The 17,644-nt window shown below is 33.2% G+C and overlaps 2 protein-coding genes across 2 annotated transcripts; both read left to right on the forward strand.

Moving 5' to 3' along the window:
• Positions 1 to 1,905: 1,905 nt before the first annotated feature.
• Positions 1,906 to 2,803, forward strand: LOC111368333 (36.4 kDa proline-rich protein-like). Its single transcript, XM_022989563.1, has 2 exons — positions 1,906 to 2,327; positions 2,358 to 2,803. The coding sequence occupies exons 1-2, from the start codon at positions 1,967 to 1,969 to the stop codon at positions 2,801 to 2,803; spliced, it is 807 nt and encodes a 268-aa protein (XP_022845331.1). The 5' UTR covers positions 1,906 to 1,966.
• Positions 2,804 to 13,285: 10,482 nt separating this feature from the next.
• On the forward strand, positions 13,286 to 16,507 carry LOC111368429 (protein NRT1/ PTR FAMILY 6.3-like). The gene is made up of 5 exons (XM_022989650.1): positions 13,286 to 13,403; positions 13,680 to 13,857; positions 14,041 to 14,080; positions 14,173 to 14,744; positions 15,632 to 16,507. Exons 1-5 carry the CDS (start codon positions 13,286 to 13,288, stop codon positions 16,488 to 16,490), a joined length of 1,767 nt encoding a protein of 588 aa, XP_022845418.1. The 3' UTR covers positions 16,491 to 16,507.
• The last annotated feature ends 1,137 nt before the right edge of the window (positions 16,508 to 17,644 follow it).

Below are 17,644 nucleotides of genomic sequence, written 5' to 3' on the forward strand. Positions count from 1 at the left end.
CCCTCCTTTTGTAGAAAGTGATTATATCTCGGATAACATTTTGTTAAACTTTAATTTTTAAATTGAGAAAAAAAAAAATCTAAAACTTTGACTAGAAAAAGGGAAAATAAGATGCTCAAACTTTGAATTTTATTTTTGTTATTTTCCCCCCCGAAAGGAACTCTAATAGTGGAACTTTGTTGTATTTTGAAATTTTCTGTCATCATGGTAAAAGTACTTCATTTTTCAAAACTTAACGTATTAAGCTCTTGTTTGATTGCCATTATAAAGTGAAATTGAGAAAAATGAAATTCTAAATAGTGATTTTTTTGGAGAATATGTGATTAAAAAGTAGGAAAAATTTTGAGTTTATGAATGTATAGTTGAAAATGAGTATCAGAAATAAGAGTTTTATTTTAATGGGAGTCAATCAAGGGATGATAATGCTACTGAGTACAAGAAATAAAAAGTATAGAAATTATCATGAAATCAACAAATCTAATAAAAAGCAAAAAATAAACTTATTTTCTTTTCTTGAAACTAAATTTGTAGATCTACGTTTTGCTTTTCAAATAAGAAAAGATAGAAAAAAAAGAAAGAAAAAAGAAAAGGGTTTTATTTCGTAGTATATATCTTTCAAAATTCAATTTTTCCATAATTTCAAAAAAAAAAAAAGATGAAGTGTTTTTATAATGGTCATTACTGTGCAATATTTTCTATATAGACATCACAATTTTTATTTGTTAAACACATTTTCTTTTCCTTTTTGTATAAGAAAAATAGATACTTCATTGATAACAAAAATAAAAACATAATACAGACTTAGAAGGGAGCTCCGCCTTAACTTCCACGCTCTAGCTAAAGACGCAACGAAAAGTTTACCATGTCCGGAAATGAGATTATAGAATAAAAGCTAAAGAAGTTACTCTTCATTTACCCTATCATACTTGTTACTACATGCCGATTATAGAATCTCTCTGGCTTTTCATCACATTTAGACTCATTGATTGAAAAATATTTTGAAATACTATAATCTTACCTCAAGTTCGAAAATTCATAGCTTGGTCATACTTTTGTAGCACTACTTTTAGTTGTATAGAAGGTTTACCCTACTCATACTCGTTACTACATGCCGATTATAGAATCTCTCTTGCTTTTCATCACATTCATACTCATTGATTGAAAAATATTTTGAAATACTACGATCTTAACTCAAGTTTGAAAATTCATAGCCTGGTCATACTTTTGTAACACTACTTTTTAGTTGTGCTGAAGGTCTTTTCAACTTTTGCTCACTGTCGTACACATCTCAGCTATTTTTTTATTTTATTGTTACCTTCAACCTTATTTGAATTAGCACAATTTGTTCATGATTGCGAGTTCTTTTCAAAAAGTCTGATAGGAGGGTGTAAAAAGATTTATATACTCTTACCTTTTAAATAATAATAATAAAAAAAACACAAATTACTGACAAAATATTTGAATAGAAACCATCATGAGATATTATATGTACTATTTAAATTAATTTGACAAAAAAAAAAAGTAATGACATAAAAATAAGCAAAATTTAAAGACTTTTAGTGCAATTAAGAAGTTGTGCATTGAGAGAAAATGTGGTGGCAAATTGGCAATATAAAACAACCTACTACATAACATTGTGATTGTCCACCAAAAAAAGAGAGAGAAGACAATAATGTCGCATGTAGAAACTTAGAAAATCTGTGTAAACTTTACTTTTTGTGACATGAAAGACCCGTTCACGGACTGAACTTCGGTCACGGATTAGTCTTGAAGTTTGCGAAGTACCAACAACAATACAAAAATTTCACAATCAATTTCCCAGTTTATGAATTTAAATATTTGCACATTTCTTACCATTTCTATCCAACCCCTCACGGGTTGTTCATACATTTCAGCTATAAAATATGAAACCCTTACCAGAAAGTCAAGAAGAATATTGGAATTCAATTGGGAACCCTAAAAAACCATGGGTTCTAGGGTTCATGCAATTTTCTTGATATGCATGATTTGCATGTTTATTGCATTGCCACCTGCCTATGCTTGCGGAACTTGCCCACCTTCTTATCCTCCGTACCATCGTCCTAGCCCACCGTCAACACGGCCAAATCCGCCATCGACCCCCCGACCGCACCCTCCCTCGACTCCTCGAAACCCACGACATCCCCCTTCAGTTCCTAGACCATTGCCTCCAAAAACTCCTCGCCCACATCCACCCTTTACCAAACCCCCACCTCAAGGAGCACCACCAAAAGTGTTGCCTCCTATAAACAATCCACCTGTTATTGTGACACCGCCTGTTGTAACACCTCCGATTACGAACCCTCCAGGCATTATTCCCCCCATAACACACCCTCCAGGCATTATCCCCCCCATAACACACCCTCCTGGCATTATCCCCCCCATAACACACCCTCCTGGCATTATCCCCCCTATAATTAACCCTCCTGGCATATTACCCCCGGTAACAAGGCCTCCACCTTCTTCTGGCTACCCACCCTATACGCCACCAGGCAGCGGAGGTCCCCCCGGAGGAGGTGTTCCAGGCTTCAGCCCCCCTTCGGCTGCTACTTGTCCGATAAATGCACTAAAACTAGGGCTGTGCCTTGACGTTCTTGGAGGTTTAGTTCATGTTGGGATAGGAGATCCAGTGCAAAACATATGCTGCCCAGTTATTCAAGGATTGCTGGAAGTAGAAGCTGCAATTTGTCTGTGCACAGCCATAAGACTTAAACTTCTTAACCTTAACATATTCCTTCCNATATATATAAAATTAAATAATAAGGCGAAAAAATGTTCCAAATGATTACTAACATACTATTAGTCTTACAAATTATATTATAACCAATCATTACGAACACTATTTTTATCACTGCCACAAGTTACATTTAGGGATTTAGCAGTTTTGAGTTAAGATTACATAAAATAGACTAAAATATGTCACAAAAAGTTGACAACATTGTATTTTTAAAATTCAAGTTTTGATTAAAACAAACTAAACGAATCGAAAATAAATGATTATTTCCATGCACATACATACAAAAATAAAGTAAACAAAATGTAAAAACTTAATTCTTGATATATAAGAAAAGAAAAAAAAATACAATTATATTCAAGTTAAGTGAAAAATTAATAAACTCACCACACAAATTTCTTTGCAAATGACCGGGTACTCGACTATATTTTGATGAGATTTATGCACAAAAAGGCGGTTAATAATCCAAATGATCACTGAACTTTGCAAAAAAAATTTACCAAGTCACTAAATTTTAAAAATTACCTACATCATCACTGAATTTTGCAAAAGGTTTATACCGGGTTACTGAACTTTAAAAATCATTACATTCAATACTTAACTTTTCAACAGACTTCCATAGGGTCACTGAACTTTACAAAACTTTCTCAACTCAGTGACCCCTGAGGTAGTTTTTGTAAAGTTTAAGTTGAATGAGATAATTTTTAAAGTTTAGTAACCCCATAAAAACTTTTTGTGAAGTTCAGTGACCATTTGGGTAATTAACTCAAAAAAAAAAGATTGGGATTAATAACCAAATGGTCATTAAACTTTGCAAAAAGTTTTCAGGGGTCATTGAAGTTTAAAAATCACTAAAGTCATTACTGAAATTTGCAAAAAATTTTCATGGGGTTATTGAACTTTTAAAAATCTCAATTGTCCGGTATTCATAAAAAAAATCACACAATTGATTCTCACAATCTTCTTTTTCTCTGGATCCCTAAATTTACACCAAAATTCTCCGATCCAGTCCAAAGTCCAAACTCTTTCTGGAATATAAAAAATCAAAACCCAAAAAAGAAAGAAATCTATTGATCAAGTAACAAGCAGTCTACAATTCATCTTCAAGAGTTATACCCATAGTTTCCACTTTTCAGCTGATTGATGGCGTTTTGAAAATATTTCAAATATTTTGATCCGCTCATGCCATCTTTGGATTTCATGTTGACCAAGCCTCTATTAAAAAAAAAAAAAAAAAAAAACTTTCTGGCTACAATCTGTTGCGAAATTATTTAATTTGCCATTGGGCTGACATATTTACTTAATTGTATATAAAAGTTATTTTAAAGTTAAGCCCAAAATTAAAGTGATTTAATAAAGAATTAAGTAATTGGCTTTAGGGCATCTAAATAGAGTTTGGGTCGGATTATATTTGTAGATGCCGGGTTTCTTTTTAATTATATTTCATGATGGGCGAAATACATATAAAAACTATATATAGGGTTATGATTCTCAATTCATATGCAACTTCTCATTTTTTGTATTATCCCATCAACACAAGAATTTAGAGAGAATACATATTGAAGAGGAAGATCCCGAACCCTCAATCAAGAATAGGTAATCTATAATAAAGAATTAAGATTATGGATCAAGAAGTAAAACCAAGAACAAGAATCAAAGAATTCAAGATTGAAAACAATAACCCAATCAAGAAGGGATTCCAAGTTGATTTTGAAGATTCAAAATCTGAAATCAGGATTCAGTAATAAAGAAACATTCCTAAGAAATTAAGAAATGTTCCGCATTATTAATTTTTGTTGTGATTAGACATGAAAGATCTTGGAAATAAAGTAATTAGATTTTCATGCTATTAATATTTAAAGTTTCATAAAATTTCAACAAGTGGTATCAGATTCAACTCTATGTTAAACCACTGATATTGAAGAAATAATTTTAGGGTCGAAATTCCTACTTTGGATTTTCAAATTTTGGGATGCGAATTTTTGCCCTAGATTTTGAATTTTAGATTTTTTTTGGATGATTTCAAATTTGACAATTTTGGGGATTGATTGTTGAATTTGAATATGGTTACAATTGATTACTTTATGTTCTATTTCGGATTCAACTCAAGAAAAAGTTTTGAAACTTATGATAGCAATTTTGTCTATGTGAATGATAAAGTATACGCACAGTCTTTTCATTCTTATTAATTATTATGGTGGCTTTTTTGGTGATACGAGTAATTGTGGGGATTTCAAAATAAACCACCATTCTATCTACTTTGAAAGTCAACCAGTGTGACCATTAGTTGACGACGGGGTTCTGTGCTTTAATGGTGCATTGCCTTAATGGTGTGTGTCTGTATATTTCTGTTTCTTTCTTTTTTTGAAACAAATAAAAAAGGGAGAGAATAATTAAAAATTAAAAGGTAAATGGCAATCAAATTCAAATTTTGGTGTTAAAGTTTCTTTTGGATTACTTATTTTCTAAAATAAATTAATTAAAGTACATGTTACCAAAATAACATTTCTTGCCTAAATTAATTTATTTGGAATATTAGGAAGATTTTGTGTACGTAATTCATGCGGATATTCATCAGCCCAAAAGAAGGTCAATATTTGGCAGAATTATTTACGTACTTGTGATAATAAATATGTGGCGATTGTAAAGTTTTTCATTATGTGAACATTGATTCGATCCAAAAATAGACTTGATGTTTGAACGGATTTATTGTCAATATTTACTACACCAAGAGTATCACTTATAAGTTGATATTTCTGTCCAAAGACTGAATATCAATATTGTGCTCGATCTCTTGTAATGGGGTCCCCATTATTTGAAATTATTGATTTTCCTATATGGGTTCCATGTGAACATGTTATTTAGGTTTGGGTTTTCTATTCGATTAATCAATTTATTTCTACAATATCTACCAACATCCAGTTCTCTCTTGGCAAGTATCTCAAAGGACAAGTTAAAGAATAAGAAAGCTGCATCCGATTCGATTCAAAAGAAACAGCAAATGCCTGAAATGGATGAATCATCTAACTATTAACTTTGGAAAAATCTGGGACACGTGAAGAGTAATTGTACTAAATACCATGCTTGGCATGTAAAGTCAAATACAATTTGGTCTCTGTTTCTACATTGAACAAATTCAGTTACTTTTCTTCAATTAGAAATAGTAAGTTTAGTCTTTTTCTTAATTCAAATATTATGAGTACCAGTCCTTTATCCAGGTATGATAATCTGTATCTGCTTAATACGATTGCCTCTTATAAAGAAACATTGCATATTAATTCATACAGTGTTAAATATAAATTAACCAATGAGAATTTCGCCTTGTTATGACATAAGTGATCAGATCACATCTCTTAAAAGAGAATGAAAAATCTTGTATCAAAATGAATTCTTGATTCGCCTTGATTTTTCAGACGTAAGTGTTTGAGTAAATTGTATTAAGGGGAAACATTCAAATGTAAAGAGATTAGGTGCCAACATAACTTCGAACATCTTAGAAGTAATTCATAAAGATATCCGTAGGCTATTTCCTTCGACTTCCTAGAATAGTCTACAGTCATTTATTACGTTTATAGATGATTATTCTCGCCATGGCTACCTATATCTCATCATGAGAAATCCCAATCACTCACTGGACATGTTCAAAACTTACAAGGCTAAAGTTGAAAACCAACTTGATAAAAGAATGAAACATGTTAGATCTGACAGTGGGAGTGAATACTATGACAGACATGATAGATCAAGTGAACATCATCCAATGCCTTTTGCTAAATTCCAAGAGGGCTGCGGAAATGTTGCACTCTATACCATGCCAGGTTCTCCTAGCATGAACGGTGTTGTTGAAAGACGAAACAGAATGCTTAAGGACAAGGTAAGGCATAAGATTAGTCATGCCACACTATACCAGAATCTCTCTAGGTTGAAACACTAAAGACTACACCTTGGGATTTACAATAATGTTTCAAGTAAAGCAATTGGTAAGAGATTACAAATTTTAAAGATCCCACTATTAAGTCAATTTTTGAATGGGAAACGCCCAGTTCTTTGAGGATGTAGAGTTTGTGTCGGAGGGATAAGGTTAGAGATTTTGTCTTTGAGAAGAAGTATATAAATATTCCTTTTGTTGCAATTGACTATGATATGAACCAGAGACAAATTCTTGCTCCAAAACTTGTTCAAGAAACAATTTCGGATCAAGATAATATTATACAATCTCTTATACACAATCAAAAGATTGTTTCAGAAAAATAAACTCAAGAATGAATGTCATTAAGGAAATCCACTAAAGAAAAGAGAAAGGCAGTTCGGATATTTTTATAGTTTTCATCCAAAAGATAAGGATGGTATTGTATTAGTGGAAAAAGACCTGATCAATCAACTTTCATCATGCAATGCAAAAGAAAAATTCTGAAGAATGGATTGATGCCATGAGTAAAAAGATAAAGTTCATGAGTAACAATGATGTTTGGAAACTCATCCCATTGTTTGAAAATGCAAAACCTGTTAAATAAATTGAATAATACTCAATAAGACTCGCTGCCTCTCAATGTGAGAGGTTATCTCATTAAATAGAACAAAATCAAACTAAATATGGTAAAAGTAATATATATATATATATAATATTTCGTAATTTTCAATGATCTTTGTAATCTTTATTTAACCTTACGGAATATTACGGTTATATTATAATCATATTGTACCATATATAGATAGATTACTTTTACCATATTTAGTAAAAAAAATATTGCCAAGACAACTGAACGGGAACAAGAAAATTTAATCGGACGAACGGCACGAGGCCACTCGTTAGAGAACAAAAAGCTTACAAGTTTAACCAATAAAATTAAATCGGCTCTGATACCATGTTAAATAAACTAAATAACACTCAATAAGATTCGACATCTCTCAATGTGAGATATTCTCTAATTAAATAGAACCAAACAAACTAAATATAATAAAAGTAATCTATCTATATAGGGTACAATATAATTATAATATAACAGTAATATTTCGTGATCTTCAATTATCATCGTAATTTTTATTTAACCTCATTAACAAAACCTATTGGCTGTAAATGGATATTTAAAACTAAGAGAGATTCGAAGGGTGATGTGGAGGGATATAATGCTCATCTTGTTGCAAATGACTTTATTCAGAAGGAAGGCCTTGATTTTAAAGATACTTTCTATCCAGTTTCTACGAAAGACTATTTTATGATTATTATGGCAATTGATCTTAAGCTATATTTGATGGTTTACATCTTAAAGAAATCCATCTATGGGCTTAAGCAATTTTTTCGTCAATGGAATCACAAATTTCATCAAATAATTATCTCGTTTGATTTTGAGATGAATTTCGTTGATGATAGTGTATATCACAAGTTTAGTGGGAATAAGCATATTTTCTGGCATTGGATGTCAATGACATTTTATTTGCTTGCAATGATAAATAATTATTGAATGAAACCAAGAGATTTTTGTCATGAATTTTGAGATGAAAGATCTTGGTGATATCTCTTTTGTGTCAGAAATACAAATATGCTGGGATCATCCTCGGAGTATTTGGATTATATAAAAGAGCTAATTTGATAAAGTTCTTAAAAGATTTGGGACGCAGTTATGTAAACCAAGAGATACCTCTATTGCTAAAAAGAAAGTACAGAAAATTTTATTTACTTCAGCAGTTGGGAGTTTAATGTATACTTAGGTTTGTACTCTCCGAATATAGCATTCATTGTTGGAATTCTGGGCAGATATTTAAGTAACTCTGTGATGGATATTTAGAAAGCAGCCAATTAGGTTATTCGGTATTTATAGAGAACTAAGGGTTACATGATCACATTCAAGAAAATATAACCAATTGGAGATCATTGGATATTCTGATTCTGATCATGGAATATGACTACAAAATTTTGTCACTAAGCTAAATATCTTGGATGGATTTGAAAGACCATTTTAGTTATTCCATTACAGTAGTAGTCTTGTATTCCAATAGGAGCTTGTTGATGGCAAAATTTATAGACATTAAGTTTCTAGTTGTTAAGGAAATAATTCAGAGTGTTCATGCTTCTAGGGAATAATTAGGACAAACTTTATAATTGTGAATTCTCTTACGGAAGGGTTATCACTCAAGGTCTTTCATGAACATATTGCTCACATAGATGTTGCATTTTTTTTTATGAAATGCTAGTTTAGTGGGGTTTGTATTTAGTTATTGTCTTTTTTGACACATAATTCTATCCACGGATATTCGATTTATTTCTGAAATAAAATATCCAGTTAAGTTCTTCCCTGATTAAAGTTTTGGTTTGTTCTCATCAAGTAGGACCAGTTAGAAATATGCATGTTTAGATCACATTGCATGTAATTTTCATGACACACATCCACACTTGATCTATGTCATTTGATTATGTTGATATACTTTATCATTGAGAGTTTAGTTATGATAATTGTTATGAAGACCTCTTTAATCCTATATTAGCATAATTAATGGACAAGATTGTTCGGAGACGCATTTTGATTATGATAGCAAAAGTATTGAGCTTATAAGGTTATACACATTTATAATGTAACATATGTTGCCCAAGTGGGAAATTGTTGAAAAATTATTTAATTTGTCAAGTGGGCCTACATATATAATTAATTGTGTATAAAGGCTATTTTAAAGTTATGCCCAAAATTAAAGTTAACTAACAAAAAATTAAGTAATTGGGCTGAGATCATCTAAATAGAGTTTGGAACGGATTATATGTTTAGAGATCGGATTTCTTTATAATTGTATTTCATGATGGGTGAAATACATATGAAAATTATATATAGGGTTATGATCCCAATTTATATGCAACTTCTCATTTTTTGTGTTATCCCATCAACATAAGAATTTAGAAAGATGCATATTGAAGAGGAAGATCCCAAAACCACAATCAAGAATGGATAATCTACAATCAAGAATCAAAATTATGGATCAAGATGCAAAACCAAAAACAAAAATCAAAGAATTTAAAGAGGCAAAATTCAAGATTGAAAGCAAGAAACCAATCAAGAAGGAATTCCAAGTTGATTTTGAAGATTCAAGATCTGGAATCATGATCCATTAATAAAGAAACATTCCCAAAAAATTAAAGTACGTTCCGCATTATTAATTTTTTTGGTGATTTGACATGGAGGATCTTGACAATAAAGTAATTAGGTTTCATGTTATAAATATTTAAAGTTTCATAAAATTTCAACACAATCTTCTTTCAAAACGTAAATTCTAATTTCAACCATAATTTATGAGCATACGTCCCTTGTGCCACATGATAAAACACACTATTATCCACTTGCTATCTTATAGTTTTGATAGCCTTTCTATTTATATCATTGCTTGTCCGACAAGTCATTCGGTTTAGCTCCATCACTCTCAATAAGATCATTTAAATATTGAAAAAAGTCATTTCTATACTATGATATACAGTCTCCTCACATGTTAATGGGACCCACATGAATTAAATATTTGTGAGCCCACTCGTTGTGAGGGGATGTAAAGATGTACAACTTTTAGAGTTGTTAAATCTTCAACTAAAGGATATCCTCCATTCTAGGCTTCCAAGTCTAATTGGATTAGAAAGTCTAATCATAGGACTACCAACCGGTTCCTCCATTTTAGTCCAGACAACCAAACCTGGGTTCTAATACCACGGCAATGAAATGGTTAACTATATAAATTTCCCCTTTCCCAGTGCAATTAAAATGGGAACACCAGATCAACTCAACCAGCCAATTTATCAATTCAAGCAACTCAACCAAGCCAATGCAGAAGAAATTAAAATACCTGAATAATAAAGCAACAAGATAACGCCAAGAACTATTTGACATCGGAAAACCCTTTAAGACAAAGGAAAAATCGACTAGGCAAACCGACAAGTCCACTATCACAGAATACACGGATACAATGTTTTCGTCTCAAGATTAATGCATAAAATCAAGAGGTAATCCACCTCGCTACATCAAGATGTAATCATGGTATACCACAATATTCATCATCTAATAATACTATATGGAACCCACGTAAATAATTATGAAAGGAGAAGAAAAAATGTCACCTAAAATCCTTTTTCAAGACCAATGTTGTAGAAAACAAACGGTAAAAAGGATTGAAGAAAAAGATAAGAAGTAAACTTCTTTTCCTCCAAATATTACCATCAGCGTTCACCCTCTCTTTTCCCCATTTCGTTGATGCGCGTTTGTATGTATATTCCAATTGCTGGACCCTTTTGTGCTAATGGTTTTTATATTTGTACACGTGATGTACTGACCCCCTCATAAGAAGGGGGCCTCACGACGAATAGAAAAATTGTGGACCCTTTTTGTGAAGGGGCCTGTACGAGTAGACAAATCCATGTGCTAAACCCACAAGCCCAATATAGAAAAGGTGTACACACAGCTTTACACTCCCCTCACATGAAGGGGGGTCCACGAATATTTCATTACGTGTGGACCTCCCTCCATGTAAGATGATGAGGATGTAAAGTCGTTTGTACACCATTGTGTACACACAGAATGGTTCAGCCCAACATTACCTTAAACTATTTTTCTTGATTGAGAAAGTTGTCAAGCTTTTTAATTAGCGTGAAGTTCATCTATGAGCCATCAAAGTACAGACCACGTGAGCCAGTGTCACCCCGTAACGTGGATGTCTCGCTTTCCACATACTTCGCCTTATCGAGACAAGATAGCAGGAGTCATCAGCTCCTTGCCTCTGATAGCGCCACATCAGCTATAATTTTAACAAAAAAAATCGTCCTCAAACTTCACTTGTCAAAACTTGCACCAGTTCAAGTGGAGGTGAAACCGAGTAGGTTTGGCGTTGAGGCCTTGAATACTTAGATTCTATGTTGTAGCAGTATAGATAGTTGGAGTGTTAGTCAACAAATATGTTTGATAAGGACACAATCTTAGCAATCCCCAAGTATCCGCACAAAACTTATTTCGTAATCAGAAGAGATCTAATAAAATAATTTCAAGACAATTCGATTTGAAAAGGAAACACTATCATAACAATTTCCCATCAATGGATGTGTGGTTTCTGTAAATTAATTAAGTTCGATGCATCTTTTACCTAATTTAACTTAAAAATTCACCAATAAATGCCTATGATTAGTACAAAGAATAGGTGTGCAATTCTAAAAAACTTTGCCTAAACTCTATCTACTTGTGTCACCTATACTCCATACTTTACTGTACTGATTATTATTCTTATATTTTTGCTAAACAAGTTGATTATTGTTAAGGGAATATAATCCCACATCGGTAAAAATACCGAAACAATGACCAATATATAAAGGATTGGGACACTCCTCTTAACAAGGTTGACCTTATTAAGATGGACCCCAAGTCTTAACATGGTATCAGAGCCCATTAAGCTCCAACGAGCGATTCGATCCGATTAAGTCTCTAAAAATGAGCACACGGATTTCAAGATTGGTCTGCTCAAAAGAGGCACCATCTTGCGGGGGCATGTTAAGGGAATATAATCCCACATCGGTAAAAATACCGAAACAATGACCAATATATAAAGGATTGGGACACTCCTCTTAACAAGGTTGACCTTATTAAGATGGACCCCAAGTCTTAACAATTATAAGATGGACACAGAGCTTTTACAAACATAGAAACACAAAATCATTGTAATTAGGACTTCATTTTCTAGCTACTTAAAAGGCCGTAATAGTCTCATATCCTTTGTCCTTTTCAAATTCCAAGGTAATAACACAAACCATTAATTTAAGATAATACTCATGAAGGGATAATTTCCCTTCACGAGATGTTGAACTTTTGATTAAGAGAGTTTCTTTATGTTTCATGTTGGAACCAAGTGGTGGTACAAGGTGATGTTGGAAAAAATGGCATATATGGGCTGGTTTTGGTATAACTTTGAGTAAGACTCGTTCGTTCGTTTTGAAAGATCAAACTTGATTTGTGTTCTCTTCCATGAGAACTTCGAAATCTTATATTTCATATTATAATCTTCTTCCATCATCAATGTGGTTGACCTCTTCCCAATTGATTTCAAGCAACCTTATTGAGATTTGAAGAAAATTGGTCGAAGGCTGCTAAATTTGTGAATTTCCCAATTCTGATTTTCACTCTTTCGTCCTGTAGTGACTAACGATGCTACAAAAGTTATAACTTAGGAATGATGCAACAAAATATAAAAGGTTGGAGTCCAATGTGTAATTTTCATTATAAAAATGACCAAATAGAACCACATATTTGTATTTTATATTTATACAATGTTCATCTAATATACGGACAGAAGATGGATTGCTTTCACATTTAATAATAACTGATGCATTGTACCAACAAAAATAGAAATACCAAATTAAGAAACAAAATTGCTGAGGTTGACACCTGTCCACACTCTTTTCGAATAAAAAAAGGTTTTTCAAAATTACCAAAAAATTAAGTCACGAAAGTTCCAAACATGGCTATAAAATGAAACTGAGATCACTCGAATTGTCTTGAGAGAGAGAGAAATCGGTTGAAGACTTTAATGGCAATCCCTGAATCTCAACAACAGGCTGAATCTTTACCAGATGCATGGGACTACAACGGCCACCCCGCCATACGAGCTTCCTCTGGAGGCTGGACTAGTGCTGCAATGATTCTAGGTTCTTAACCTATTGCATATTTGATATGCAGTTCTTTTTGTCCAATACTATCTTGTCGTTCTTACCAAATATGTTCGGTATCCTTTTTTTACAATCCTGCTATATGTACAGTGCTGATTGACAATTCTTTTGATAAATTGCTAGCTATCAATATTTAATCCAATATTGGACAAAAAACACAGTTCAACTAGGTCATGCAGTTTTGCCACCTGTACATCTGTAAAATTCAAGTGTACAAAAGCTTAATTTTATTTATTCATTATTTAATTTTTTCAGGGGTTGAAATTTGTGAGAGGATGACCACTCTAGGTATAGCCGTGAACCTGGTGACATACTTGATGGGGACTATGCATTTGAGTAATGCTACCTCAGCCAACATAGTCACTAACTTCTTAGGCACTTCGTTCATGCTGTGTTTGCTTGGTGGCTTCGTTGCTGACACATTTGTAGGAAGGTAAACGCAATTTTCTTAGTCGTCGTCCATGGTCATATGTAACAACAACAAACTAAAACCTCGTTTCCAATATCAGCTACATGAAATTGTTGGACCATTGTCTATTTCATTCTTATGTGCTAAAATTCAAGACCATTGTCTATTTCAATGCTACTTAGTTTTCTTCTATTTAACTCTTTACAGGTATCTAACTATTGGCATCTTTACCACTGTTCAAGTGATGGTAAGTTTAAATTATTTTTTTCCAAGCAATATTTTCTTACTTGATTCCATACTAGAGAGTTAATTATCATTTTTCCCTTTATTATTAATTAGGGTGTGACAATCTTGACAATCTCGACTATAATCCCTAATCTACGACCAGCAAACTGTGTTCCTGGCAGTGTATCATGTGTCCGTGCAAGTGGCGTGCAACTAATGGTTCTCTACCTAGCACTGTATCTCACGGCCATCGGCACCGGAGGCTTGAAATCGAGCGTTTCCGGCTTTGGTTCTGACCAGTTTGACGAATCCGACACCAAGGAAAAGAACGAAACGTTAAAATTCTTCAATTGGTTTTATTTCTTGATTAATATTGGATCACTTGCAGCAATTACAATCCTTGTATACATTCAAGACAACTTGGGAAGGCAATGGGGCTATGGAATTTGTGCCTGTGCTATTGTTATTGGTCTTGGCGTGTTCCTGTCTAGCAGCAAACGTTATCGTTTTAAGAAACTTGTTGGCAGTCCATTGACACAAATTGCATCAGTTTTTGTAGCTGCGTGGAGAAAGAGGAATTTGGAGGTTCCTTCAGATTCATCCCTTCTATTTAATGGTGATGAAATTAATGACGTTGAGGGGTTCAAAAAGCAGCAGCAAAGGTTGCCCCATAGCAAGGAGTTCCGGTAAGTTATTTTATTATATAAAGAAACATAGAATTTTGAATAATGTTATTCATAGTAAGGATTATCGACAGTTGTTTTATGTGGAATGCGTCAAATGACAAATTATTGCATGTATGTCATGTTAGACGATTACCAATAATAGCATTACTCGATAATTTTTCCTTTTAAATTGTAGTCACTGTCTACTATGTTTACTTGTGTTTGAAAATTAATTTTTGAAAAGCATAAGCCGTTTATTTATGCCTCTCTTATGCATTTATTTTATTATTATTTTTTTTTCCAATTTCGTTGATTGTCATATACCAGAAATAAAATATTTATTGGGAAGCATAATAAAATTCTTGAAATTCGAATCTTAGACAATATTTAACTAGGGCTAGGATGGAAATTGTTTCCGGATTATTCATTTACGTTTAATTATGCTAAAAAAATAATTAAAATCTAAGTCAAAATCAATAATTAATTTTATCACACATTTTATGAGATCTACAACTTTTTCACACACATTTCATTATCTTTTATTAAAATCTGTCAAAAATCTTATTTTTATCTAAATTCTAAATAATTTTGATACCCATTTTGGATTTCATACATAGACTTACTGTTCATGCAAGGATAATAATTAATTTTATTCTAATCTATGTATAGATACATTAAGTTAAGTTATTTAACTTAATACGCTAAACAATTTATTTTTTCTATACTTCAACTCATGACATATGTATGTATTGTCATGTTCAAAGTATTATCTAAAAGTTTAAATTAGTAGACAAGTCTAAAGTTCTTACGAAAACAATATTTAGGTAAACTTAGTTCATAAATTGACAATTTTTAAGTTTCTGATTATTTATTTATTTATTTATTTATTTTTATTTTTTTTGGTCCAGTTTTTTGGACAAGGCTGCAATCAAGAATCCCGAACTGTCCACCGGCATTACTGAGGAGAAAAAATGGCACCTTTCAACTTTAACTGATGTAGAAGAAGTGAAGCTGGTGATTAGAATGCTACCTATATGGGCCACAACAATTATGTTTTGGACCGTTCGTGCTCAAATGATAACATTTTCAGTATTACAGGCAACCTTAATGGATCGTCACCTCGGAAAATCCTTCCAGATTCCGGCTGCATCTCTTCCTGCTTTCTTCATCGGGAGCATTCTCTTAACAATCTCTGTTTACGACAGAATCATAATCCCAATTCGCAAAAGGGTTTTCAAGAATCAACACGGACTCACACCCCTACAACGTATAGGCATCGGCTTGGTCCTATCAGTAGTTACAATGATGGCTGCAGCCCTGTCTGAAATCAAGCGTTTACATGTCACCAGATCGCATAATCTGACACGTGGACACGTCACGGTTCCGTTGAGTGTGTTTTGGTTAGTCCCACAATTCTTTTTGGCTGGTGCAGGTGAGGCATTTATCTATATGGGACAACTTGATTTCTTCCTAAGAGAGTGTCCTACAGGAATGAAAACAATGAGCACAGGCTTGTTTTTGAGCACTATTGCACTAGGGTTTTTCTTTAGCTCGATGTTGGTCTCTATTGTGCATAAGGTGACAGGGGACAGGAATCCATGGCTGGCTAATAATCTTAACCGAGGAAAACTCTATAATTTCTACTGGCTTTTGGCAATTTTAAGTGTGTTGAATTTTCTAGCTTTTTTTATTACTGCAAGAGGGTATGTATACAAGAAGGACAGGCTTGCAGAGGAGAATGAGTTCGAAGGGACAGAACCTAGATGACATGCCTAACTGCATTTTTGAGATGAGTTCTTCTTTCTTCCAATAGGAGACGTGTGAGATGAAGTTTGCACGGTTTTGAATAAGAGAGAGTGTTGATGTATTAAATGACTTATAGCTTATCATGTACAAATATTCGGAAAAGAATCTAAAGATCAAGATTAGAAGTAAAGAAGGCAAGAAATAGAGCTAAACAGTAGACTTCCATTTCTGCCAGAATCATCTGCTTCTCTCCTTACTCGAAATTATTAAAAAAGAGCATGCAACTGTTTCTTGGTTATATTAACCCTGCTTCATCTCAAAAGATAGAATCAGACTGATTCTCAAAATATTCTTATGAATATTCCTCAAATGTATTCACTCACGAAACATGAGATGCATGAAACTCACCTGAATAATCATATAAAATCCAAGTTTAACCAACTACATCAGAGTCAATTTGACGTTCCTTCAAGATTGGCAAGTCATCATTCTTCTCCACATCGACGAGCTCAAATCCTTTTTGGGAAAATAACATCCTTGTTAGCATAACAGCAGATTTCAATGAAACACAGTCACTTTCAGCTATGTTGTTACATTCTCTGGAGTCCAATACCTCAATATTCAGATTTCAATTGTTTTTCGTAAACTAGAGTTCTCTTCAAACTATGCTGAAGATTACCGATTCAGTATGATTAGGAACATTAGTAGTGTCAAAATAGGCCAGGCGACGGGCTGTGCAGGGCTAGATTGTCCAACACGGCGATCAATGAGGCACACCTTGTAAGTCCAATTTACTTGTAACAGATAAATGGAAATTACAGCCTATCAGAGTTTTAAACTTCCTATTCTAAAATTAAGATTTACAATTTTTTTTTTCCAAAAATCAGATGATAATAAAAATTTTAACCACTAATAATTATATTACAAAATTAAATATACATATTCATCCCACCTAACCCATACCCGACCACCCACACCAAAATCCTAATAATTTTCGTCCACTCTATTTCTTCTCCTCTCTCTATCCCACCTTCTCTCCTCTCTAGCCATTGCTGGAAAGCGCCACCGACAATGCTCCTGCTCGAGGCGCTTCGGAGACAACAGCAAGCACCATTCACGACCAACAATAATTGGGGTATCCAGTGCAATTTCCAATAAACGGTTTTCATATTTGA

The sequence above is a fragment of the Olea europaea genome, chromosome 19, assembly GCF_002742605.1.
Source record: "Olea europaea var. sylvestris chromosome 19, O_europaea_v1, whole genome shotgun sequence".
NCBI lineage: Eukaryota > Viridiplantae > Streptophyta > Magnoliopsida > Lamiales > Oleaceae > Olea > Olea europaea.